At 42.2% G+C, this 26859-nt stretch overlaps 1 protein-coding gene across 1 annotated transcript in view; it reads left to right on the forward strand.

Moving 5' to 3' along the window:
- The window catches only part of LOC133129813 (pleckstrin homology domain-containing family G member 3-like), a 58041-nt gene that overhangs the window by 18976 nt on the left and 12206 nt on the right, over positions 1 to 26859 (forward strand). Inside the window, exons 3-12 of the mRNA XM_061244143.1 lie at positions 11165 to 11664; positions 18781 to 18881; positions 19943 to 20012; positions 20203 to 20249; positions 22769 to 22919; positions 23322 to 23453; positions 24708 to 24890; positions 25447 to 25539; positions 26197 to 26283; positions 26755 to 26788. Coding sequence (XP_061100127.1) covers positions 11165 to 11664; positions 18781 to 18881; positions 19943 to 20012; positions 20203 to 20249; positions 22769 to 22919; positions 23322 to 23453; positions 24708 to 24890; positions 25447 to 25539; positions 26197 to 26283; positions 26755 to 26788 — 1398 coding nt within the window. The remainder of the gene's footprint in view (positions 1 to 11164; positions 11665 to 18780; positions 18882 to 19942; positions 20013 to 20202; positions 20250 to 22768; positions 22920 to 23321; positions 23454 to 24707; positions 24891 to 25446; positions 25540 to 26196; positions 26284 to 26754; positions 26789 to 26859) is intronic.

The following is a 26859-nucleotide window of genomic DNA, read 5'->3' on the forward strand; positions in this document are numbered from 1 at the left end:
ATTGTTTGTATCATGTTGCCCATGTTGGTGTGTCTAACTGGTGTGGGAAATATGGGAAAAAACAGAGCTGTCCTCAGTTGCCCTGTTACAGTACACAACTGAGATACAGTACACACTGAGATACATCTTTGTGATGAATTTATCCTGATCTGGGTGAGGTCATATTTTTTTTTCTATAGTGATTTTGTTACCCTCATTAGTAGCCAAAGGTCCTGTATAAAAAAAGTTTGCGTTTTGTACTGAGACCAGAGTAATTGGAGAGCGTTGTCAGACGAGTACTTTGATATAGTTCATAGTTACTACTCTCTCTCTCTTTCGCTCTCTCTCTCTTTCTTTCTCTCTCTCTCAATTCAATTCTGCTTGCTTTATTGGCAGGAGAACAACAGTCATATTGCCAAAGCCATACAATATTATACAGTACATAGAAACACACAAAAATATGGAAATCACATAAATGACATGCATGAACACTTACAACACGAGCATGAACCACATTGTCCAAATTTGAGAAGAGTCAGCAGCTAGCACTCCCTCCTCTGAAAACATATGTTACAGATAAGCAGGTTGTGACATGATTTTAGGGAGTATGTGACAGGAGACAGGATAGGAGGAGTGGGGGTCTTGCTGATTTTTTTGTTCTTTTTTGCTGATATCTTTACTGGGGGCATTACAGACACCGAACAGGAATTCAGAGAATTGGAGCGAGGAGTCTGGAATTACTCCATCTGGAATCCCAGCTATTCTTTCCAAGTTAGCCGCCCTGCGATTAATAGCATACGTCCTGATTTCTTGGGGTGTAGTGCGAGGTAGCGTGAGGTGGTCCCCAGCAGTATGCTGTTTGAGAACTTTAACATGCGAAAGAAAATATGTCAAAGGATGCCTTTTGTGTGATGCTCACTCAGCATTTCCTCTCTGCACCTTCCTTGATCCATTCCTATATCATATACAATGGCCAGGTCAAAGAAAAAGTTCAAGTCTCTGGGTTCCATCAGGAAAATGGAAGAAATATTTTCCCCTCAAATAATATTTTTCCATATTTCATAAATGACACATAGTTTTTCATTAACATTGGTTTACATATACAGTACTTTGTTATATAGCTGATGCTTTTATCCAAAGCAACTTACAGTGGATTAGACTAAGCAGGGGACAAACCCCCCTGGATCCTTCCGGGTCCCAGTCATGTACCCTAGCCACAAGGCAGGCTGCCCCTATAAAATATTGATGAAATATTTTAACACTTTTGACATGTTGTGTATAGTATATGCAGGTTTTTGTCTCTTAAATAGCAAACGTATTGCATTGTGTGGTGGCTATTGGATAAAGGTGTGAAAAGTTAACCATTTTATTGAGTTACAGTGTCCTCATCCATTGTAAGTGGCTTTTAGTTTGAGAAACATTTGAGAACCATTGTTGGAGGGTCTTTGTTCAGTACAATAGAGGTATGAAGGAATTTCAATCGCACAGAGCGTATGCTAATAATTGTTTGTTTACTCTGGAGCGGCCAGCTTTGTGTGAGTTAAAAAGGTGTGTGTGTGTGTGTGCGTGTGTGTCTGTGGCTGATGTGTTTTATAGGCATGTTTTGGATTGGCTTTGGTATGCAGTGCATGAGCAGTTTTCATTTATTGACTGTATATGACCCTTCAAATCAGAGAGCCTTTCTGTTTTTTGTGCCACATGAAATGTTGAGAGAACCCTTGTGATTTTAGAACAGAGCTCCATTGTATTGCATGGAGACACAGAGATGCACATAAACAACGTGCCCGCCCATTTCTGCAGTTCTAGAAATGTCTCTATGTATGCTGACCAGCCCCTCTATAAATGACCAAATACTCAATGAACAGTTTATCTATTGAAGAGTACAAAGGAGCACACCAGTACACAGAATTAAAGCAGCAATTTAATAAAATGAGTAAATGTGCTCTCTCTTTTACCTGAATTAAATTCTACTTATGGATTTCTACTCTACCATAACATAAGGCAGCAATAATTTCTCTTTAGCCTGCTCTTGTTGAATGGACAAATCTGGATGAAGGCAGCAAATAGGTCATCTGCCCATCACTCACACACTCACCCCCCATTTGCCATAACATGTGTGACAAATTAATCTACGTAGGGTCAGCTTGCCTTGCATTTCTGTTTAAATCATGCTGTGCTATGAAAATATTTATTATGTTTCACCCTTACAAGGAATGTGAAATGGCCTCTTTCCATATACGGTATCCCATGCATTGTGGGTAGGCTGCCTCTGTCAAAAGCAGTATCCTCCCAGACTATGAGCAGTCTCTAGGCTGACAGTTTTAGTGTATGATAAATACAGTCCCTCCAGGCAGGTGGTGAAGTGAACATAGTTGAGCATCACCAAGCACCAGTGAGAGTGCTTGGCACTGAGTGATCTCCAGAATTATTGGTACCCTTAATAAAAATCGAGAAAAAAGGGTGCATATAATAAACAACATGGATAATGATCTATATTTTGTGTTCAAACAAACGGGAAAACTATATCATTTTATTTCAATACATTTACTCTCATGTTGCAATGTTTTTTAGTTAGTAATCTTTTTTTAAATATTTTTTTTATATGGTGGTCAGTCATTGATGTTTTGGAGATGTTTTACTGCCAGTGGTACAGGGGCACTATTTAAGGCAAAATGTATTTAATGCCACAAGTATTTAAAGTACCATGAGATCTAGGAAGAAAATCTGGTTGTTGAAACATAGCCTAATTAGTGATTTTAAGTGACCCTTGTCTATGTTTTTTATTTAGACTAATATTCTACACATTTATGGATGGTTATTATTATGATTTGCATGTACACTTTGACTAGGTCATAATCTGTAAAAGAAACTCCTAATCAGTTACAGTTTGTGACACAAATGCCCACCAAATGAAAAAAAATACAGATTGTCTATCTGACCACAAATATGAACTGGACCAAAATCAGCCAATCAAGTTTCTTTTTTCCAATGTTAATACCAGTCATTATGTTTCTGGAATTCTGGAAATAAGGTCCAATTAAAATATTAAAGAAAAAAAAAAAAGAAAAGAAGGAAATTCAACCACAACTGGAAGTGAAATTCCTCCTTTACGATGACTGGGTTAAACATTTTTTACTTTGTCGCCAATGTTGTTGGCCTGAATGCCAGCCATGAATTCAGGAATGAGGAAGGGAGCGCCCTGTATGTTACTACTCACTGACCTCTGACCTTTGCCCTTTTCCCTTTGACCTCTGTCCTGTGTGTCTGTTAATGGCTCAGACTGTAGGCTCAGAAATATTGCAACAGAGGCCATGAAGCCAAAATCTCAGAGCGGGCTAGCGCTGACCTTCTCTCGCTGCCCGCATGCAGCCTCTGACATTTCCCCTGTTCAAAGCCCTGCCATAGCTCACAAATTACATCATCAGCTTTAAACCACTGACCTACATGGCAAAATACCTTCTGATGTTGCCCAACACAGAACCATGGCCCCCCTTTCAAACACTCTTCTGAATTTCCTGTCTCAGTATTTAAAATGATGTGAAAGCTCAGGTGTGTAGCGTACTCTCCCTTACTGTGGATTACACATGTATGCACTTGTGGATCACCCCACGTGAGTCGCTGTCACAGTCACGGCTGGCGTGGTCTCTGTTCACTCTCAGTCATAGGAAGCATGACTGTGCCATGTGCAACTCTGCTGAAGAAAACTTCTCATGCTGGGTTTACAAGCAGCTGGTTGCTGGTTGACCAGTTCAGACCAGCTCCCATTGTGACATGGTTTAGCTGGTTGACAAGTTCAGACCAGCTCCCATCTTGACGTGGTTTGACCAGCTACCAGCTCAGACAAGCTACCAGCCTAGCTGGATGACCAGTTCATATCCAGCTTTGCCATGGTGGTTGACCAGCTCATACCCAGCTAGACCAGTTTATGACCAGCTTGAACTGCTGAAGTTAATTTTAATTTTTAATTAAATAAAATTTTGAATTTTGAATTTTATAGCCGGGAAGTGCTTAACTTAATCCTTCAATTAGCTCAACAAGTCCCAGTATCTAAATGGTGTGATGGCTTCTGGTTCAGTTGTGTTGATTAGTGATATACCCCTGACAATACACAAGGTAAAGTCTGAAGGAAAAGCAAAATGGCAGATTTCATTAGGTGATGAAAAAGTGAATCAGATTTAATGTCATATGAAACAATGAGGCCACTGACTGATTCATAGTTAGCTACAAACCATCTCCCCTCTCTGCCAGTCAGCTCTTGGTACCTGTGTACTGCAAGGGTCTGTGCTGCTAAGCCTCCTGCCAGATGATTGACCGTGGAATTCAACCAGCAGTGAGTCAGCGTCGCTGGTGCCTCAGGTACCAAGCAGGGTTTGTCTGCTGTCTGATTTGCCTCCCTGTCATGAATTTTTCCATGACACTTTAAAGCGTTTAATAAAACTCTACCCTTTGGGCAGTTTATCTGTTCCCCATCTGAGACTGCTCTTTCCTTATGAGTAAAGGAAACTTATTCTTGGTAGCAACCTACTTCATATTTAACCCCATCAGATGTAGAACATTGTGGCAGGCCTCATCTCTATTATTTATTGTGGGGAAGATTGTGGTGGTGTTGTTGTGGTTCAAGGACTTTTTACACAATGGATTGTATGTTCAAATGCTGCTGAGGGAAATTGTGCTTGTACCTCTAAACAAGGTGCTTAATTGCATGTGTGAAAATGTATAAATACACAACAGTGTTGTACAACTCCTATATATAATAAACAACTTGGTATAATAAAATGTATATTATACTTAATATGAGCGTGAGATCATAGAGCAGCAGACACAGCATTTGTCTTATGCTGTTAGTTTGGAAAGCTATGCTAATTAGCTTGTAGACTCTTGTAATAGAAACCTTCTGGGCTGTATTATAGCGTATTAGTCTTATTGCTAGTGTGTGCTTGTGTGTAGTGATGATAGTGAAGGTATTCTGCTGCAGGTACAGGGCGTGACATGCACCCAGGCTGTGTACGTAGCCAGGCAGGGAGGCTACCTTCCACTTCTGGGCTCAGACAGAGGCTGCTGTTGTCCTGAGAGCCAGCGGCTCTGCCACTCGAGGTCACCCGCGCCGAGTCAACGTGAAGCCGGAGCTCTTAGCGGGATAATGTTTCCCAAATGCATTCCTGCGCTCGCACAGGAGGCTGGAAACTTCCCTTCCTCCCTTCGCAAGCCTCCGCAAGCCTCCCACTCCCTTACTCACACGCTCTCAACCCCTCCCCTCCCTCCCCAGCCCGGCCCCCCTCCTGGACCCGGCGGGGCGTGTCCCCGCGAGTGTGCGCTAGCGCAGGTAGCTCGGTTACGGTCACACCTGTGGGAGTGGGAGTTTCTTTTTCTGGCTCAAGGGCTACCAGGGGAGTCTCGAGAAGGGCTGATGAGTCTGCCCGCAAACTGGAGCATCCATCTTCTCTGACATACACATGCACACGTACGCACACACACGCTGTATGTAGCAGGGAGAGAGGGGATATGAGTCTGCTCGCTAGGAACAAGGAGCGGGGCTGGGTTGTCTCCCTGGACGCTGTGGAGATAGCCGCTGCCAGAAACGCGTGGGACAATCGGAGCTTCCTGATCGGACTCAACCGTCGAATCTCACGGTGGTTTGGTGAGTCAGACATGGATCAGGGCACAATATTCTCTCTAAAGACTTTCTGAACTAATTCATTATTATGATTATGGTTATTTTTCTTTCTGATTCTCATTTTTTGCAGCACTACTACTTATCATTCAAAAGCTTTTAAGAAAACCTGTACATTTGACTTCTCTTTGATGTAGGGGCCTGTCGTGGTCCAGTCCATCCAGGGATTCAAACTTATAACTACTGTTTGTTGAGACTCTGGTCACTTAACCACATGCTAAGTAGTAGGGTGAATATGTAGTCAAAATGTTATCAAAATAATGTTTGTGAATCCCAAGGAACATGCAGTTCATTTTTTTTGGAGTTGCTGGCTTTTTGAGACTTGGAAGTGGTTTGGTTCTTTTGGAACACATAGCGGCAGGGGCCAGGCTACACATGGAGTGACCATGGCTGGACCGTGGATCCAAGGGGAGAGGTACCATTTTAGGGCCCCCAGAGTTTGTGTTCAGTCCGACCACATTCTCAGATGAGTCACAATCAGATTCATACACAGGTAGCGATTTTCAGACATTAGCAGCATGATGCAGGTCCTACAAAATACAGTGATCAGTGTGAGTCACTTATCAGCCTGATAAAGTCATCACTGAGGTATATGAGTAACAAGCAGTGAAATGAAATAATAGTGAGGAAAGCTGTGGTGAATATCTTTGATTTCTGTACTATAGGAAGACTAGACTGTGGGCTGCGTCTAGCATCTTGAGCTTTGCTCTGAACTGAGTGTGACCCTTTGAAGTGGCAGTTTGAATTAAAAAAATTTTTTTATGTAACTGTCGGCCAGTTGATTTGTGTGTAGCTATGGCTCAGTCCTGTCCAGATATGGCCCGCAGCTGAAATCACACAGACCTGCAGCTGGGCTGTATGGTGCATTCAGGATGTGCATATAAATGAAAACTGTTATTTATATTGTGATGAAAGCTGGCGCTTGAGAAAGAAAGCCTCTGGTCTGTCTGTGAAATCATTTGTCCATGTCACTATACCCAATGGTCTGTTGAGAAATATGGCTCACAAAGAAAAATGCAGGTCACTTTGTCTTTCCTGCTTTGTTTGTATGTGTGTGTGTGTGTGTGTGTGTGTGTGTGTGTGTGTGTGTGTGTGTGTGTGTTTGCATGCGTGTATGTGTGTGTGTGTATGTGTGTTTATGTTTGTGCATGTGTAACTAATTGGTTAGAGGAGAGTGATGTGTGCTATGATTATAGGACAGCAGCAACACTTTCAGGAGTCTTTGAGTTTAATATCATCAGTCCACGCACCTGTGTGTCTGTGTGTGTATTTGCATGCTTTGCCATTTCTGATAACAGCAGTCACTGTGGAGGTGAAAGTCCAGTTCAGCTGTATCTGGAGTGGCTGAGCGAAAACGGCAGTTTAAAAGTGTTGTCTTTTAAAAGTAGGTGTGTGACGTCACTGTTTGTGTGTGTGGCCAGGCTAAGGAGGAGAGACGCCATGCTTTCTGGGCTCTGTTCCTTCCTCAAAGATTGACCTTGGAAATGCTCCACTAGTTTAACTCCTTCCCCCACATACACACACAGTCCCTGCTCATAAATCTACTTGGAATTGTCCGTTAAACAGCCATTGTCACAGCACATGTAATGCCTAACAGCCTTTGACTTGAGCCGGTTAGTCATGACATCACCTACCTGGTTTGAACATGGTGTAAATAGCACACGCTTTCTATTTAACCTTTATCTAAATGACTGTTACTTTCAGGGTTGAAATATTTCACACTCTCCTCTTCAAGCACTGCAGCAAGACACACAATCTCCATATAAAGCAATGCTGCAGTCCCTGTGTTTGAGCTCTCCTGTGTTTGTGGGATGATATATGAACGCCTATATGTTATTGTGTTTTTTTTTAGCAGGTGGGGTTGCAAGCTCAATTCTTTACAAAAGCGTTGTCAAACCAGCGCAGGGCTGGTTTACGGGTATGTGTTCCCAACCTGATCTCATGCTGAATCGATCTTCTTAAATCATTAAACAACCTTTAATTCTTGTGATTTGAAATGTAATGTGAAAGTACAACTTTTGGAAATTGTCCATCCTAATCGCATCGGATTGGATTGTTCTCCGGTGGGGGTTTTTTGTGTTTACCCTCAGGTTTGACCACTGAAGATATTATCCTTTAACTGGAACTTTAATCAGGAGCTTGTTGCTGAAACCAACTAGTTTTGTAATCAGGTGGTATATTGGAGTATTTAATATAAGTTTGTATTGAGGATTCTATTGAAATATTTGAATGGCTTTGAAAAAGCAAATACTCTTTTTAATGCAGTAATTCCACTGGCAGCCAGTATCCTTTCTAAATACATCGCTTAGTTGTGCATGTCAGGTTTAATCTAATACAGGGGTGGGTGTCAAACATCAGTCCTGGAGGGCTATGGTGTACAGGTATTTGGGGTTTCCTTTCAACAAGTGGCCAATTAAGGCCATGAAAACAAGATATGTGGACACCAATCAGTGCTCAGACCAATCATGGTCTGAAATGAATTAGTCGTGGTGAAACAAACCAAAAACCAGTAGACACTGCAGCCCTCCAGTACTGGAGTTTGACAACCCTGATCTTGTGGAAAGTGTGAAATGTGAATGTGAAACACAGATACTTACACAACAGTCAAACCTATATAAATAAAATATATCAATGAAATTTCAAATAACTGTTTTTCGATAACATTACTTTATTCAAGTCTTTGAACAACTGACCCCTGAAGTATATGATGCCCGCAGTACATAAACAGTAGTTGCGCAATGTTTTGCATTTTACTTTATTTTATTTTATATTCAGAATGCTGTGTGCAGTGTTGAGAATGGGGACAATGATGTCATTTGGCACTCACAGTCATTTTCTGATTTGTGACGACAGTAAGACTGGGCCTCACCCTGACCTTTTCCTGTTCTGCTTTCCAAGCTCCTGTCTGGTATGCAGTGGTGATAGGAAATTACGTGGGTATTTCCTTAAGAATGTGGCATACTTTATTTGGGGCATGTTGAGGAAAGACCCCTTTAATAGCAAATTAATGAGTATTTCCTTTTCTGGTCTTCTCGGGGAGGGATCTTGACATATCTATGTGCACTCACTGTGACAAAAGAACAAAAGAAAGTGTTAGTTTGTGTCAATGGTCAAGCTGCTTGAAGCCTTAGAAGTGTGAGTGGAAGTTTATTACAGTATCGGAATGGAGTACGGTCTGTAAGTATTTGGACAGTGGTACCATTTCCGTTCTTTTGGCTCTGTACTCTAGTACATTGGATTTGAAATGAAACAATGAATATGAGGTTAATTTGAGGCTATTTCCAGCCATATCTGGTGATCTGTGTAGGAAATGCAACCCTGTTGATACATAGTACCCCCATTTTAAGGGACCAAAACTAATTGGACAGTTGGCTTTTCAGCTGCCTCTGATTCCAGTTTGTTATTGGTGTTTTCTAAAATGAGGACAACATAAGGACCAAAACGAGTTGTGCCATGGACAGTCAAGGAAGCCATTATGTGGCTGAGAAATATGGAAATATAATCAGAGGCTTGGCCACATCTTAAGTTTACAAAAACTGCTGGTAGCAGAACGAATTCTGAAGTATATTTACCGACTCAAGTTCATTCAGTTGCCTCCAAAATCATTGGACAGCACTTCATTCCACAGCAAGGTAGTGATCCCAAACATACATCAGTGTTCTCTTTCTTCTTAATGATTTTCCAGTTTGTTTTGGTTAGCTTACATCTGGTGGCTGACAAGGTGACAGTCTGCACTTTAACCTCATATTCATTGTTTAATTTCAAATCCAATGAGGTGGAACAAACGGAAATTGTACTACTACCCAAATACTTATGCACATCATTGTTTTTTACTCTTTTAAAATATACTGTATATGAAAATAATATGTGTAGTGAAGTTTTAAGATGGCTGAATTGTTTCTTTAGTGTTTCAGTAAAGAGTTGAGGGTGCAGGTATTCTTGCAATATAACCTCGCATCAAATTCAAAACATTGGTGGTAGCCTTCCAAGCAGTTAAGGGGTGTTCCCCAGCTTACCTACAAAAAATCATCAGACTCTACACCCCTGCCAGACCTCTTCGTTCAGCCTCCACAGGCCGCTTGGCACCTCCCCCTCTCCGAACCTCCACCTCACGCTCACGACTACTGTCTGTTCTGGCTCCACGGTGACAAACTCCCCGTTGAGGTCAGAACTGTAGAATATCTCCCCACCTTCAAGCGCAAACTGAAGACGCACCTCTTCAAGCAGCACCTCTCCCCAACCCTCCCTACCTCCCTGTGAACCTTAATTGTTGTCTTTGTGATTTACATAGTGTTTCGGTATTTTTAGTTGGCTAGGTAAGCAGTATTTGGATAGTTAAGTTTGGTCGCTTTTGCTTTGTTGTTTGTTTATTTGTTGATTAAAACCATAGTTAAACACAACACACACTAAATCTTTTGGCCTTTCAAGGCTGATACTTCATGCATTCAAACAAAAGTCTGATAAGTAAATGCCCATACCCATGGTTTTGTACTGGATGGTGAGATTAGGTTTCTTTGAAGGAGGGAGGGTCTGGTGAAGTAGTGATGATATCACTTTTGTTCTCTGTGGACATGAGTCACACAAGCAGATGTTCTGATCTGATTAGCTTTCAACAGCTGGAGCATCTGAGAGATATGGAAGGAGAAATCAGTAAAGTGCTTTGGGTTAGAAGGTATAACATTGAGTCTGGAGGCTTCATCTGTGCTGTTTCAAACAAATACTTGTAGTATTGTAGTATTGCTTATTTACACAGCAAACCCCCTTATTCAGGAAGCGATAAGGAAAGCAGTTCATGCATTATGCATTCATACAGCTGGAAGGCAGAAACACTGGGGTTTTTCAAGACCAGGCTTTATACGGTTTAGGCAAACTAAGCAGTAGGTACACTCAGGGGTAGGAAAAGGCTAGTGTTGCTCGGCTGAATGGCTGGTTTTCGTCATTACCTTATGTTATGTTATATGTATTGAAGCAGTGCACTGCAGCTGTGTTGCTTAGGGGCACAACAGAAATGTATTTTCTGGTATTCCGACCAGCAACTTCAGTGTCATAACCCATATTCCCACATGCCCACTGTGTCAACATGCTAGCCAAATGGAAACGCCATGTGATATTTTGCCGTGACAGTGTTAGCATACTGGTCTCTTTTCCTGAGGTCTATGTTTTGTGGTGCTCAATTTTTAAGGAGGGTGAGACGGCAGGTGAATTGATGCCATATTCTTCTCCCTCCTCTTCACATCCCAAAGACCAGTGATTGGATGCTAAGTACTGTAGCTTCTCAAAGCAGTTTTGCCCTAAAATGTATTACAACTGAGCTCTCATATTGCTTTCTTTAGATGAACATCCCAGGGTGATTTATAAGTAGCTCATGTGACTTCAGAGATGATCTGAATTTCTGAGATCTGGTTCAGTAACTCAGGTTTTCATTGTAGCTGAAGGTCTCTCGGTATGCAAGAATGCTTTGGACCAGACCTTTATCCCTCCTTGCCCTAACCCCTACTGTTCTTACTCTCTCAGAATCCCCCCGGTTATCCACAGCCTCCACCATCAGTGGCAATGACCAGACACCCACTCTCTCCGTGCTGGACTACCCCGTCCCGCTCAGCTCCGCTTTCCATGAAGGCCAGCGCCCAGCAAGCCTAGTGTCCACCATCTCCTCGGGTTCGGGTTCGGGCTTGTCCCAGGACGGGCGTATCTCAGACTGCAGCAGCGCCACCTTCGAGCCCACCGCATCCATCGCTCAGGACAACGATCGCGACGTCGACTTGGAACTGAGCCCAGCAGAGGGCGACGGGCTCACAAGTGAACGGGGGCAGCTTGACCCTCAGCTCAAGACACAGCAGAAGGGCAACAGCAACGTGGGTGTCCAGGGCAAAGCTGACAGGACGCACCAGCGCCCCCTCTCGCCATTCGCAGCCATGGCGCCCAACCCCAAACTCTCCTACCTGGACCGTGTCATCATGGAGATCCTGGAGACGGAGCGGATGTATGTCCGGGATCTCCGAAGCATTGTGGAGGTGAGGAATAATAAATAATTACATTTATATCGCACCTCTCATTTATGGGGGCAAATCTCAACATACATTACAGGAATAACAGTAGCTGAAAAAAAAGGTTCATAGGAAGGCTTTCCGGTAAGAATTTTTCTTTAAAAGCATAGGCAGTTCCAGAGGCAAGGGCTAAATGAGCAAAAGACTCAATCTCCTGTAGGAGTGACGTGGAGCAATGGGAAATGGCTGGATCACAGATAACATGAGGCCACTTGGTGATAAAGTGACTGTGGTAGGCCATGGCCATTTAGGGCTTTATAGGTCAGGAAGAGGACTTTGAAATTGATTCTTTAGTGGATTGGGAGCCAGTGGAGTTGGGTGAATATGGGGGTAATGTGGGCTGACTTCTTTTACCTAGTGAGGCTTTGGAGAAGGATGGATTCAGTTTGAGTTGAGGTTGGAAAGAGTGTTGATTTGGTTGGATTTGGTTTTAATGTAGACCTGAATATCATCAGTATAAGGGTGGAAGTCGATGTGGTTGTGTGATGATTTAGCCATGTGGGAGAAAGGGCTCACGGACTGACCCCAGGAGGTCACCACATGTCACTGTGGTGTTTTTGAACCTGGTTCCAGTCAGTAAGAGTAAGAAATTACATGTTGAGGTAGGTGGAGAGCACTCTAGGGTGGTGTCACAAGTGGTCCACAGTGTCAAACACCATCCTGTGGTTGAAAACGGCCATGATGTTGTGCAAGCCAGTCAGTTGCCATCAGTAGGATGGTCTGCTCCGCCCTCAGGCAAAAGGCAAGACACTGATTGGTTGAACTTTTTAACCTAACCTTACCTTACCTTACATTTGCTTATGACCTGAGGGTATTACATTACATTACAATCAAATAACAGATAACAGACTTATTGAGAGTGACAGGCAGACAGACAGTGCTATGAGCTAAAATGCTAAAAGCAAGGGGGTGCATTGCTCTGGTACCCCTACCCAAAGCAAGTATTCAGCTGAAATGAATAACATACTGTACTGTAATGTATATGGTGATGACTCATCGATTTTGAAAAAGAGATCAATCACATTTGAAATGCCTGTTTCCTTTTATGAAAACTGAAATTGGCTAATGTTTAAAAGCAAAATTAATTTTGGACTGGAATATTTTTATTAAAATATTATGGTGTAGGCTGTGGCAGTCAAATATGTTTCAGCATGTTTCACTGTTCCGTGAAGCTTGGTTTAACAGGATCACGTGACGCATGGACATCCGTGTTTCTGTGTTGACAAATACTTTAAGATGAAAGCTGTCACTCAACTTTAAGGACTAATCTAAACACAGATTAGTAGTCCAGTGTCATAGATGTAAAACATAGACATATTTTTCTTGATTTGGCTCTGTACTCCACAATTCTTTATTTATAATCAGTTGATGTATTATCAGTAAGCCTATTGTTTGGCCTATTTTTCTGATGCTGCTTCATCCCACAGCAAGGCAGTGATCCCTAACACAGCAGTGCTCTATTTCTTCTTAAAGCCATGCTGAACTAGCAGCAATAGCTTCCACAATATGTATACACGAGTGAACGGCCCTTTTAGGGGGAATTTTTGGAAGGCAAGGTAGTCGATTTGACTGACGTTAGCAAAGCCGTAGTTTATGGCTCTGGGTGGAATACGCACCACCGCGTGAAAGGATATTGATTTAGGAAGGGAACCAGCATTGTTGGATGTTGAAAACCAAATAATCGTTTAAAGATTCCAGAATTATTGTATTTCAGGGAAAACTATTGTACATTCAAATGTAGACTGTGGCACACCCAGAACTGCTCCCTAATTATAATTTTTAATTGTATTTATTCATTTTCCAACCGGACATTTTGTAAAACGAAAGGATTTTCTTCATCTTCACTCCCTTTTTTAGGCTGATGGAGTGGCGACCGTAGTGTCTGTGGGGGGGATTGTACATCGTGCAAAGGGCCAAACTATCATACAAATACAATAACTATCGTACATCTGGCAATGCTGAAGGGAACAGAAAATTTACAGACATTTGAGCTAAATACTCCATTTGAGCTGGTACACAATGATGTGAAATCTCATAAAATCTTGTTTTCCAGGGAGTGAATGGTGAACTTTGTATTTCAATTTCATAATGTTCCTGGAATGTATACTTGAAGACGTGTTTGTATGGTTATGAAGAATTGACTAAATTGAGGAAAATAAATTTCGATTTCAGCATGTCTTTAATGATTTGTTCCGGTAAGTTGTGTTTGTTTGTTTTTTCATGGCATCCTTGACTTTCACTGGCTCAACTCTCTTCCTCATGTTGACAAATGCAAATGAGAGACTGCAAAGACAAACAAAAGCATAGAATCAAGACTAGATACTGAGACCTCTCTTATACCTGCACCAAGGAATCGATTAAACGCACCCGACTAATCAGGAACAACTGTGAAGCCATTTTTCCCAAATGTTATGGTTCCCTGAAATGGTGTGAAAAGTACCATCATTTCTACAAGGTGAAACCAAAATGTATAAAAATACTTTAATAAATAGCTGAAAATCTGCACTTTAACCACATGTAAATTGTTTGATTACAAATCTAGTAATACAGAGTACAAAGCCAAATAAAACAAATGTCTTTGTCCCAAGACCTATGGATCTGCATATTTGTATGTGTGTGTGTGTGTGTGTGGGTGTGTGTGTATGCAAGTGTGTGCATCCCTATTTGGCAGTGTGCATGTTCGGTGGGTATGAGGTTGCAGTGTACTGGTGTGATTCTTTCATAAAAGCAATCCAGTGCTTGCGATGAAGAGCAACAAGTTATTTCAAAATTACCATACAGAAGATCCATGTTAAATGTTTTGTTTTGTAAATCTGTAAATCTGCATCTCCGTTAACAGCGTACATCATCTCACTGGGTGTGTTCCTAGCTGATGTGTGATAGGCTCTATAATTAACCCTGTAAATCCCAGACATCCTGTTTGCCAGGATAATCATGTTGCGTAACCGTGAGGTAATGCTGGCCTTGCTACTTAAGTGACGCTTGTAGAAGCATTTAAAGGCTCACACTGCCGAGCTGTGTGTGTTTGCTCGTGCTTAGGGTGCTTGCGTGTGTGCCTGTGTGCATGTTTACATTCATCTGCAAGCAGTTATGCATGTGCATGCACGTGTTGCATATGTCCATGTGCATCTAGGCACACACATGCAGTATAATAACAGCACATGCATGTATGTGTGTAGGTGGGCATGCAAGCATGCATGCAGATGTGAATGCACTTGCATGCATACAGTGCCCTCCATAATAGGTCTGGAAGTCAAATACCAAATAAAGTGGTCACTGAGGCTATCTCACAAGTGTGTGATGTACCAGAATCTACAACATGTAGATTTTATCTTTAATACTTGCATTATACATAAAATAACCAAATAAAACAAATACAGGGAGCAATCTTTTTTGGGTTTGATCATTTGGATGCTGTTAATTGTGTAAGTAACATGGCATTTAATATTTGTACCAAATTAGAGGTGCAGCCATGTAGTGGGCTGCCAGTCAGAAGTAAACCTAAAATACATATCCTATAATATTCTTAATATATTTAATATTTAGATATTAAGAATATATTGATATGCCCCTGCCCCATTGTCTGAAATGTTAGTGGACTTCCAGGTTCCATTTTATTCTTTTTTGTGTGTATTCATATTGGGAGTTTTTAATGTGAAGCATATGTTAAGCGTTTCATTATCTCAGTACTCTGTACTGTATTCTGTATATATGACAAATAAAGTTGAATGGAATAGAACGGCTGGGTGTCAGACCAGTTTTTAGGAATTATATTATTTATATCAAAAGGAAATTGTGTTATGTTAATATTCCTGATATATAAAAAAAAAACGAATAGATATATATAATTCATACATCGTTACCTTGTGGGTTAATGAGCAGTCTAAGTGCAAGAAGAAAGTGTCTCCGTAGCAACAGAATCACAACATACACTGAGGAGCTGTCTTTGCGTTTCTTTTGTTGTTTGCTTTCATTTTTGTCTCCCATAGCAATATGATCACAATATGCATTGAGTGTCTGGTTTTGTGTGTTTCTTTGTTGTACCAGTATTTTTTGTGCATTGCCAGTGAGGTGTGCTAATAATTCTGGAGCACATTGTATGCGTGTACAGAATAGTACATTATCATTCCTTTTAACACTGTATTGGTTAAAAATATATGTTGGTTTAAGACTCTACCACTATCATTATGAAATAATACCATGTTGAAGAGCCAGTTCTGTTAGCATCAGTGCTACATTTGGTCTTTAGGTGGACAGGACAAAAGGCAGGCAGGCCCATACAGGCCTGAGTGAATGCCCACAAAGGAGCTTGTGTTTGCCCCATGCAGTAATAAATGAGAAAACTGTTGATAGGGTAACTAGTCTTAAGTACCTTGGGACAATTTTAGACAATTGCCTTGTGGTTTTATATACAAGTAGTGTCTTCAGTGGACAGACCTCATTAGGAAACTGTGATATTGAGGTGACATTACATTACATTAGTGGCATTTGGCAGGCATTCTTATCCAGAGCGACGTACAGTTGATTAGACTAAGCAGGAGACAAGGGCTTTGCTCAAGGGCCCAACGGCTGTGCGGATCTTATTGTGGCTACACCAGGGATTGAACCACTGACCTTGCGGGTCCCAGTCTGTTACCTTAACTACTATGCTACAGGCTGCCAAGGTATTGCAGGTTAGCCAAGGTATTGTAGAGATGCCATATGAAAACCTTGTTAAAAGTGACTTGTGCTTGGTAGGACTGTTTGGTTTGGTAATCTTAATGGCAAGGGCACATTTTTGAGAATGGTGAATACAGGTAGTAAGGTTTTGGGGGAAAACCAGAAACCGCTCACAAATTTGTATAGGACTCATAAGAAAGCATGAAATATTGTTGATGATATGTGTCATCCCCTTTTCTCATAGTCTATGCACCTTCCCTCAGGTTGGCGATATAGGATGCCAAGGGCCACTAAGAATCTCTATATGAGGCCCTAGTTTCCAAATGCAGTAAGCATACTGAATTGCTAAAACATGGAATCAATGTATAGTTTTGTATTTGGAATGTACTGGAATGGTGGTGGAATGTACGGTTACACATCTTTGTTGGACATGAGTTTTTATGAGTATTTATGAGTACATTACCTATGTGTATTATCTCAGTATTGTGTTTCATATGGCAAGTACAGCTAAAAGACGCATCTCCACATGTGTGGGTAATAAAGTTTTTATCATCTAATCTAATCTAATCTAAATCATGTCATCACATGCCGGAATTTGGGTTTTATACCTCCATGCAGTGGTAGGTATTACAAAAGGTTGCAGCAAGTTTTCCAGAGAACTGGTGGGCTTGTCGGCTGAATTTCAGTTTCCCATGGAAATATCACTCTGTTCGGGAAAGATAGGATGTCCTTCTCTCTTTCGGAGAAGCTGAATCTTCCTTTCATAATGGCGCTCCCTGAAACGTGCTTCCAAATAGAAGACCCCCCTGTCGATTTTCCGTACATAGATTGTGCTCTCACGTGGGAAAAGCTTAATGAATCCTTCTATTGATGTCAAGGAAAGGGGCTTATAGGGACTCAGTTCATTAAAAAGATAAGACGATTCCACGGGTTTCACAAACACCCCGTCATAAAAAGGCTATTCTCCTGCTGTTAGCCATACTGTATCTGTCTGAGGTCACCGTAGAAACCCACCCTGGGAGTTTGGAACAGACTGTTGCAGATTTGAACAAATTATCTCAGCTTTTGAGATGATGTGTGTAGAAATGCCAAAATGAACAGCTGCAGTTATACTTTCTTGAAATGTTTGCATGATAAGATTATGCAGTGACTGCTTTTTGTGCCAAATCTTGGTCACTCTGCTTGTTCTCATACCTCTGTGTTTGTGCATGTGTCTCACATATATTTTGTCTCTGTGTGTCAGACCTGGGTCAAGTATGCACATAATTGTTTTGGATTCAAATACATTACTATGCTTTAGTGAGCTTGTCTGGTGTATTGGAATCTAAGAAATACTCTCAAAAAGTGCAAACCCCACCTTCTGGTCCTCTTGGTTGGGTCAATTGCATCAGGCAAGATCAACCGAGCACATAAATGTATTTGAATCCAAAACAATTTCATGTTTGACCCAGGTCTGGTGTGCATGCCAATATTATATTCGATTGCATTTGTATGTGTGCGCGTGCATGTGTGTGTGTGCGTGTGTGCCCCATGGGTTTGTACATGCGCTTGTATTTTCAGTGTGTGTGTGTGTGTGTATAAAGATGGCAGTGCAGTTCTTCCTTCATAGTAAAATTTCTGTTGTAAATGGAAACTTGGAATGATATTGGTGTATTAGGGAGTCCACAGTAATGGCTAACAGAGGTCACTGTCACATGTTGTGGGATACCTGTTTGAGTTATAGGGTCTCAGTATGCCAATGGACCCTGGACAGGGGAACATGCAAAGCTAAAAGACACTTCAACATAACCAGGAGTTCTTCACAGCTTTGCCGATCTGCTTAGCTTGCCACTAGGGGGAGTATGTCTGATTATAATTTTTTGTCAGGAGGCTTCCTGGGGGAGAGATAACCTTGGCATTAAAGATTAGATGCTCATCTGAGGGAGTTGAACCGATTCCACTCTTTTTGGTCCACATCTCGAATACATCTGCTTGGATGGCAGCAAAAGATAAGGCCTATACAGAAGCATTCATTCGTCTCAAGAACTGTATAAATGGCTAATGCAATTTATTGTTCAAATTGCATTAGACTCAAACCTATCATCCTCAATATAAGCACAGGTGAACAGCTGTTCTATCTGTGTACAGGCGCCCTCTACTGATAAGTGGCTGAAATTGCGCAAACTAGAGCCAACCAAGACAGTGTTTTTCAACAACGGGGGTCCCTGGCCCTTTTATATGTAGGCACTCTGTGGTTGAGGGCCCTCCAATAAAACTGTTAATATCTGACACATCTGACATTATCCAACAACCACTACAGACTGCAATCCAGCAGCCAATTGGCAAAATAGTACATAAGCAGATCTAAATCACGATGTCAGTATATCCCAGATCTATGTAAGATGTGTCTGGACCACATTATGCCCTCGTGCCCTTCCTTTCCAGGACTACTTGGCCCATATTATCGACACAGGAAACCTGCCCATCCAGCCTGAGCAGGTGTGTGCTCTGTTCGGGAACATCGAAGACATCTACGAGTTCAACAGGTGAGACCCAGCCACCACCCCGAGTTTCATGTTTACACAGCAGACCTGGGTCAGATATGTAATTGTTTTGGATTCCAGTACTTTTCTACACTTTACTGAGCTTGTATGCTGTATTGGAATCTATGAATTACTCTCAAAAAGTGCAAACCCCACCTTCTGGTCCACTTGGTTGGCTCAATTGCACCAGGCAAGATCAGCTGTGCACAAAAAAGTATTTGAATGCAGTACAATTGTATATTTGACCCAGGTCTGCATAGGATAAAGCACAAATGCACACACAGTGACATTAATGGTGCGCGTGGATGAAAGAAGCAGCATACCTCAGGGAGACTCAGGGAAACTCTATCTGCTGCTGATCTGTAACTAGCTGTGACTTGTGCATCGGTTGACATCAGTCGCAATTGGCAAAGGACTCATTTCACAAGACCATTTCTGTTCATCTTACCATGTGGAAAGGATTTTAAAAGCATTGGGCTAGAACCGCCAATGTAGACAGTTATTTTCTTTGAGCTAACACTCCAAAATCACTCGTATGCATGTATCCAGCAGTACTGACACAATAGGTGTGTTAAAAAGAAACTCCATGTGTGAGGCTGTCCCCATGGTTTTCTCAGCCATTGGAGTACATTACAAACAAAGCTTTAAAATAAACACTAAAATAGCTGCCCTTCCTTAGAATAACACTGTCGTCCATCTTCTTGCCAGCCTGAGGTACTAAAGAGAGCATAGTGGCCTAGTACAGATATTCAGGGTGTCATTTTCTGCAGTCGGACCATTTTCTGTGCAGTAATTCTGAATACATAAAATGGCGTATTGGTGGTGTTGTTTTTACTCTGCTGACATATTTGTCCCCTTGCTTAGTGCATTGAGGAAGGACAATTATTTGGTATGTGGTGGGAAGGGTAAGTGAAGGTGTGGTTTATGCATGGCTTGGAGTGAAAGCATGCTGACTCTAGGTATGTTAGAGGGATTCCACTGTGTGTGTGTGTGTGTGTGTGTTGGTGGGGTGTTTTCCAGTTTAATGGCTGAGGTTTGGAGAAGTCCTGCTTTGTTCCCTTTAGTGAGTTGCTCCAGTCTTTGGACCTGTGCGACAACGACCCCGTGGCCATCGCACGCTGTTTTGTCCTCAAGGTGCGTTGCCCCCCGCAACAGCTCTGCTCTCGCCCTGACCCCAACCCCACCCCACCCCACTCCACTCCACCAAACCCAACGTGTGGCTAGATTCAGTCCTTGTGTGGCAGCATTACTTTAGAGATTATGGCTCATTTGGGAATAACTAACATGTCACATCCCCTCCCTCTCCCCACTTTCTCCTCTTCAGAGTGAGTACTTCGAGATCTACACCCAGTACTGCACCAACTACCCCAAGTAAGTGAACCGGTCCAAGCCAATTGCCAATACCAAAAAAAGCCAATACAGGAAATGTCTTTACCATCCCTGCTGTAAAATCCAGCTATGCCAGCTTGACCAGGTTGAGAATTGAGCTGCTCACGCTGGTCTTAAGCTGGTCTAGCTTGGTATGAGCTCGTCAACCAGCTAGTGCTGGTCACTTGTCTGCCAGCTAGTGCTGGTCGCTTGTCAACCAGCTACCACCTGTTTCAAAACCTACCTTGAGCTGTTTTATTCAGCAGGATTTGCTTCTTTTCAATTGGAATTTAACCCTTGTGTAGTTTTAACATTCTGTATACTCCCCTAGTCCTAAGGGTAAAAAATGACCCACCTTCACTAAACCCCTGAAATGTAGCACCTTAATTAAAGCCCCAAATCTATTTTCTATGAGAAAACAACCTGTCACCCATCACAAATTTGTCATCAAATTTCAAGTTCAAAAAATATAATTTAGGGGGTTTTCTCGGCTGTTAAACATTGTGGCGGGTCATTTTGGACCCTGAAGACAACACAAGGGTTAAAAGATTTGTCACTGGTTAGCAAGTCTGAGAAAAGGAAGTATGCGCTGATCTTCCTAAGCATGCGAGAACCCAAAGGGGGAAATTCTTTGCATACTATGCATACTGTTGTATAAGCCAATTTTGTAACAGTACTTGATACATCAGCCATGAAAATCCATAACTATGTGTGCTGAAGACAGAATTGAAGTATGCAAGCTGGAAGAAAGCCTGAAATGTGTTTTGTCATCAGCAGGGCTTTATGCCGATGACTGACTTGATTTTGTGAGGCTGACTGATAGTGTTCCAGGTCGAAATAGGGCTCAATGTTTTATTGAAGGTTTTAGTGAACATTTAAAATGAAAGATGATCTGGGTGTGGCATCACTCCAGGATTATCCGGCGATGACTTCACTGCGAAAGGGAAGAGTAATTTGAGATGTTTGTGCTCGCAGAAAGAGAAAGGCGGAAAGCTTGACTTACTTATTTGGAACAGTGACATTCAGAAATGTGAATAAACTTAATTGTTTTAACTGTTCTAGATTACAAATTATATGTAAACAGTTGTTCTGAATTAATACTTCATTACTAAACTAAATGGCACAACATAACAAACATACATTGGGTAATACCCTGCACAAGGCACATTGACCATTTTCTACTGCTAATGATTTATAGTAGATATCTGTAAATATCAGTTGTTATTGCTTAGCCAAACCTGATTAATTGTGCCCAGCCTGAACTAGAGCCAGTGAGTCACTGTCACTTGGTTTTGAGAAAGAAAAACAACAGGAAGGCCTGACTGATGTTTGACTCTACCGCCACCTACTGGGAACACCAACACAAACAGTTCCTGGTGAAAACACAGATGCCACTATGGAATGAAAATCCAATGATATATTTAGTGCATTATGACAATATAGCAAAAACACCTCCCTGATAATGGTGTTTTCTGTTGTCACTGGAAAATGATAGCAGCCAAACTGGAACAAACCCTGAGGAACAGCTGTACCTTGCTGAAAAAAACAGCTCAGGATTTTGAAACAGCTGGTTGCTGGTTGACCAGTTCAGACCAGCTCCCAGCTTGACATGGTTTTACCAGCTCAATATGTGTTTTGAAACAGCTACCAGCACAGACAAGCTAACAGAACTAGCTGGTTGACCAGCTCATACCCAGCTAGGTCAGCTTTATGACCATTTTGGCCATGCTGGTTGACCAGCTCATACCCAGCTAGACCAGCTGGTTGACTGGCTCATACCCAGCTATGCCAGCTTGACTAGCTCAATTTCCAAGCTGGTCAAGCTGGCATAGCTGGATTACAGCAAGGTAGCCATCAGTAGAATAACCTCAATATGTAGTCCTTTTGTGCAGTGCTGCACTTCTCCTGGTAATCGGTGCCAGTGTTCTCACAATTTTGCTGGCATGTTGTGGCCATGTGACAAAGTCATTTCGAGAGTTGTGGCAGCTGTGCAGTTGGCCAGCCCATTCAGTGTTTATTGCCTTATAATCTAGGCTCAGAACCAGAAGGCATCTGATCCTATTCCCACACCCTGTCTGGCACCATCACACTTTCCAGAGCTCAGAAAGGTCACAAGTTCAGAGCACAATGACACACATGTACAGTATGGTGTATGAAGTGTCCGTTTGTGTGTGTGCATGTGCATTGGTGTATGTGTGTGGATGCGTGTGTGTGTGTGCATGCGTGTGAGACAGTGGAGAAATGATTGACTGGTTTTAGCAGCAGGCGTGTATTAATGTGTGGTTGGTGTGGGTGGGATCTCTCTTTCTCTTTCTTCTCAAATTCAAAATGCTTTATTGGCATGACATACTTTCATAAATACTGCCCAAGCGTACACACAGAAATAGAGGAAAACATTAGAACATGAATGCAAACAACAGTGTGGTAACAACAACAGCTAGGCTGTATCAGATTAGTACTAACACAAGTCTCTCTCTCTCTCTCTCTCTCTCTCTCTCTCTCTCTCTCTCTCTCTCTCTCAGCTCTGTGGCCGCTCTGACAGACTGCATGAGGAATAAGACTCTGGCCAAGTTCTTCCGGGACCGGCAGGCCTCACTGAAGCGCTCATTACCACTGGGTTCCTACCTGCTCAAGCCTGTTCAGAGGATCCTCAAATACCACCTGCTCCTGCAGGTACCTACCTCACACAGCTGAGCTGAGCTTTAGACCAGGCTGAATCTGACTACACTGCAAAAAATGTTTGTCTTAAGTGTTTTTAGTCTCGTAATAAGACTTAAGATCATATTTATTTTATCTGAAGTAGAAAATATTAGAAAATATATAAACTAACTTACTTCAATGGTAATATTTTTGTCTTAAATTCTTATTTGAATTTTTTTTCTCTTAACAGAGCTGAGCTATCTCAGACCAGTCCAAATGTCTCTCTAATTAAGCTGTGTATCAGAACAAACCTCACACTTTCCTTCAGACTTTAGAGCAGCCTAAATCTCTCCCTCTCCAAAGAGCTGTGTTTTAGGCCACTCCAAATCCGTGTATCCGTGTAGGTACTCCTCTCTAACTGTCAGTTCTTTGCAGGAGATTGCCAAGCACTTTGACCCAGAGGAAGAAGGCTATGAGGTGGTAGAGGAGGCCATCTACACCATGACAGGGGTAGCCTGGTACATCAACGACATGAAGAGGAAACATGAGCACGCTGTCCGACTGCAGGTCAGCTCTCAAAACACACACACGCACACACACATACACACACACGTGCACACACACAAACACATATTCACTCCTGTCGGACATTTTATCAACAGTCTGTCAAAACACATTCGGCACAAATTGGCTGAGACATTTCTCCTGACATGACTGGATCGGTTGGGAGTCTTGTCTTGAGCCTGAAGCTACCATCCCTGCATGAGAGGATTAATCAGAAAGCTTCTGCTTCTATCACATATCCTCGAGTGCAAAGCTGTGACGTTTCATACTCAGCAGCGATATCCCACTGTTTGATTTGGGTTTAGATGGCCTAAAAGCATTTATACCAGCCTGCTTGGTACAGGAACAACATGATTTTAGAACATAAAACCACAGCAGGCCAGTACCCCACTGTGCTTGTCTGGAGTGGTATGATGCTAAGCGTTGGGTAGTGGACAGAAGCCTTTTATAACTTATCTCAGGTGGTAATCCTCTATTTCTCTCTATTGCTCTCTCTCACATACACACACACACACATCTGCATGGACTTACATGACTACTAAATACTCCAATCGTGTAAGCTGCAAATTGTGTATGGAGATGTTGAGGAAAAAAATGGAAGGAATGGGTTAAAGATTTAACCACAGCAGGCCCAAAATGTTTTTCCTTTGTCTGTTTTAGTGAACCATACCGACTATATCTGTGCTTTCAACACACTTGACTTCAGTGTCTGTTGGACCTCACAGCTGGAGTTCAGCTGCCTTAGGCAGTCTGTATTCATAAACGGTTTTGTATTTCTATCATGTAATAGACAGGCCTTGCCCAAACTCCCCGATAAAGCAAGACTCCTTCTACTGAACCTTTCCCATTCTTGAATGTGACTGAAGTCATCATTCACACTGGTGACATTTTCCAATGTTCCTCTTATTAGTTTCATTGGGGAATTGAATGATTGTACATTAAATGCAATTATTAAAAGGTATGGAAGTGTCAGTGAGTGATCGCCCAGTGCTAACATTCCCACAACACTCCCAAATCATTGTGGCAACACTGTGCAGTCACTGTATTTTAACACATAAAGTCTTTAATCAATATGCAAGAAAACTACAGGAGTCATCAACTCCTGCTTTCTTCCGAGTAATTAGTGTACTGATTGGTCAGACTGTCTTAATGACTGTGAGTTGCTGATCCCTGCAGTAAGGTAATGTCAGTCAGGGTCACTCTTTGGTTGGTCTGCCATCTACTGGCAATGACAGGTATGGGCTCGTGTCTCTGCAGGAGGTCCAGTCGCTGCTCATTAACTGGAAGGGACCAGACCTAACCACCTATGGGGAGCTGGTGCTGGAGGGAACCTTCCGGGTCTACCGGGCCAAGAGCGAGAGGACGCTCTTCCTCTTTGACAAAATGATCCTCATCACCAAGAAGAGAGGGGAGCACTATGTCTACAAGGCGCACATCTCGGTAAGGGTTCCCTGCCAAGACAGTACACCAGTCAGGCATGCAGTGAGCGTATTAGAGCGGCTATTTTTCAATGTAGGTGAGGACCGTCCTCCACCCCTCCCTACCTCACCTGCCCTCTCCCCCTTCTTGTTATCTATACTTTGTCTACAAGGCACACATCTCGTTAAGGCTTCCCAGCCAAGACAATTCACCAGTCAGGCATTCAGTGAGCGTATTAGGGTGCCCATTTTGCAACATGCGTGCTCCTTCCCGCCTCCCTTTCTGAACATTCCAGCTTATACCAGTCTAAGCTGGTCAAGCTGGTTTAAACTGTGGTTTTGACACCTTTAGTGGGTCAATGCAGTATAGTAAGCTAGTGAACCAGTTGACCATCAGCATACTCAGTCGGGTTGACCAGCTTTACCCAGCTAGAGACCAGCTGTGACCAGCCACAGACCAGCTATGACCCGCTAGAAGTGTTGAAAACACAGCTTAAACCATCTAAATTCAGTTTAGAATCCCAGCCTGTCTTAGCTGGAATTAGCAGCATGGTCACCCCTCCACCTCTCATTTGCAGTGTTCCACCCTGATGTTGATCGAGAGCGCCAAGGACTGCCTGTGCTTCAGCGTCACCCACTACAAGCACCCGAAACAGCCCCACACCATGCTGGTGAGTGACTCACACATCCTCTCCACCTCAACGGGACCTCTAACCGCCAGCGAAGAACCCTCTCACCTGCACAGTGTCCTCTTCACAGCCTGTGGATCAGGGTTCATCATCTCTGGCCCTCAAATCCAAATCCAGCCCTGGTTTTCTTTTCTCCCGGATAATTAGTGCTACTGACTGTCTTCACTCCTGACTCCCTGGTAAAGAGGGGGTGGAAGACCAGCAGGACCATGAGTTGCTGATCCCTGCTGTAAATGTGGGGGGTGAAAAGTGTTCTGTTCACACCAAAGTGAACAGAATTTCGACTCAATTGAATAGAATTTACCAGAATGTAACCAGACCTGGGTCAAAAATGTAATTGTTTCAGATAAAAATACTTTTCTGTGCCTGGTTGAACTTCCACGATGCAATTGAGCCAACCAAGGACCAACCAAGGACCAGAAGTCAGGGTTTGCACTCTACAATATGCCAGACAAGCTCAGTAAAGCGTAGAAAAGTAATTGAAACCAGAACAATTACATATTTGACCCAGGTCTGGTTGTAACTTTACCCGTTGAGTGAGGTCCCAGGAAAGCTGTTTGCATTTGCACAGTGTCACGTTTTTACACTGTTATAGAGTAAAGTGTTGTGATACCCCCTCCTCACTATATTCCTCCCTAGGCAAAAACTGTTGAAGAAAAGAAGCTCTGGGCTCATCATATCAAGCGACTTATTTTAGAAAATCACCATGCCCTGATTCCACAGAAGGTACTTACTTACTTACTGCCATTTTGTAATGGACTTGTTCAAACATACTGCATAATGCATCTAAAAAACATCTAATTTCCACTCTCATAGAAATATATTAATTATACATATACATATTTTAGAGTATTGTTTTGCAATGCTGTAATGTAATACTGGTGATAATAAGGTGATAATTTGTAATTTCTTCATGTGCAGCAACTTTGGATGTGTTATTTTTGAATTTTGTATATTAGAGTTAGAGTTAGAGTTCTGGAGAACAAACCCACTGACATAAACAATAGCTTTTTCCCTTCTGTTGATTCAGCATTAACATTGTTTTTGTTATTGTGTTGTTGTATTGTGTTGACTGTTCACTCTCATTATTTTTTGTTGTACTGTATTTAGATTTCATTGATTTACATCTGCTTTGGTGAGAAAGCATTTTGAATTGAAATTTGAATTAGACAGATATATTATATTTGCATTTTCCAGGCAAAAGAAGCCATCTTGGAAAGGGACTCCATCTGTGAGTACTGGCAGTGAAGGGCCTAGCTTTCATCACATATTGCTCTACCCTTTCCTCTGCCTCAATTCCGG

Source organism: Conger conger, chromosome 5, assembly GCF_963514075.1.
Source record: "Conger conger chromosome 5, fConCon1.1, whole genome shotgun sequence".
Lineage (NCBI taxonomy): Eukaryota > Metazoa > Chordata > Actinopteri > Anguilliformes > Congridae > Conger > Conger conger.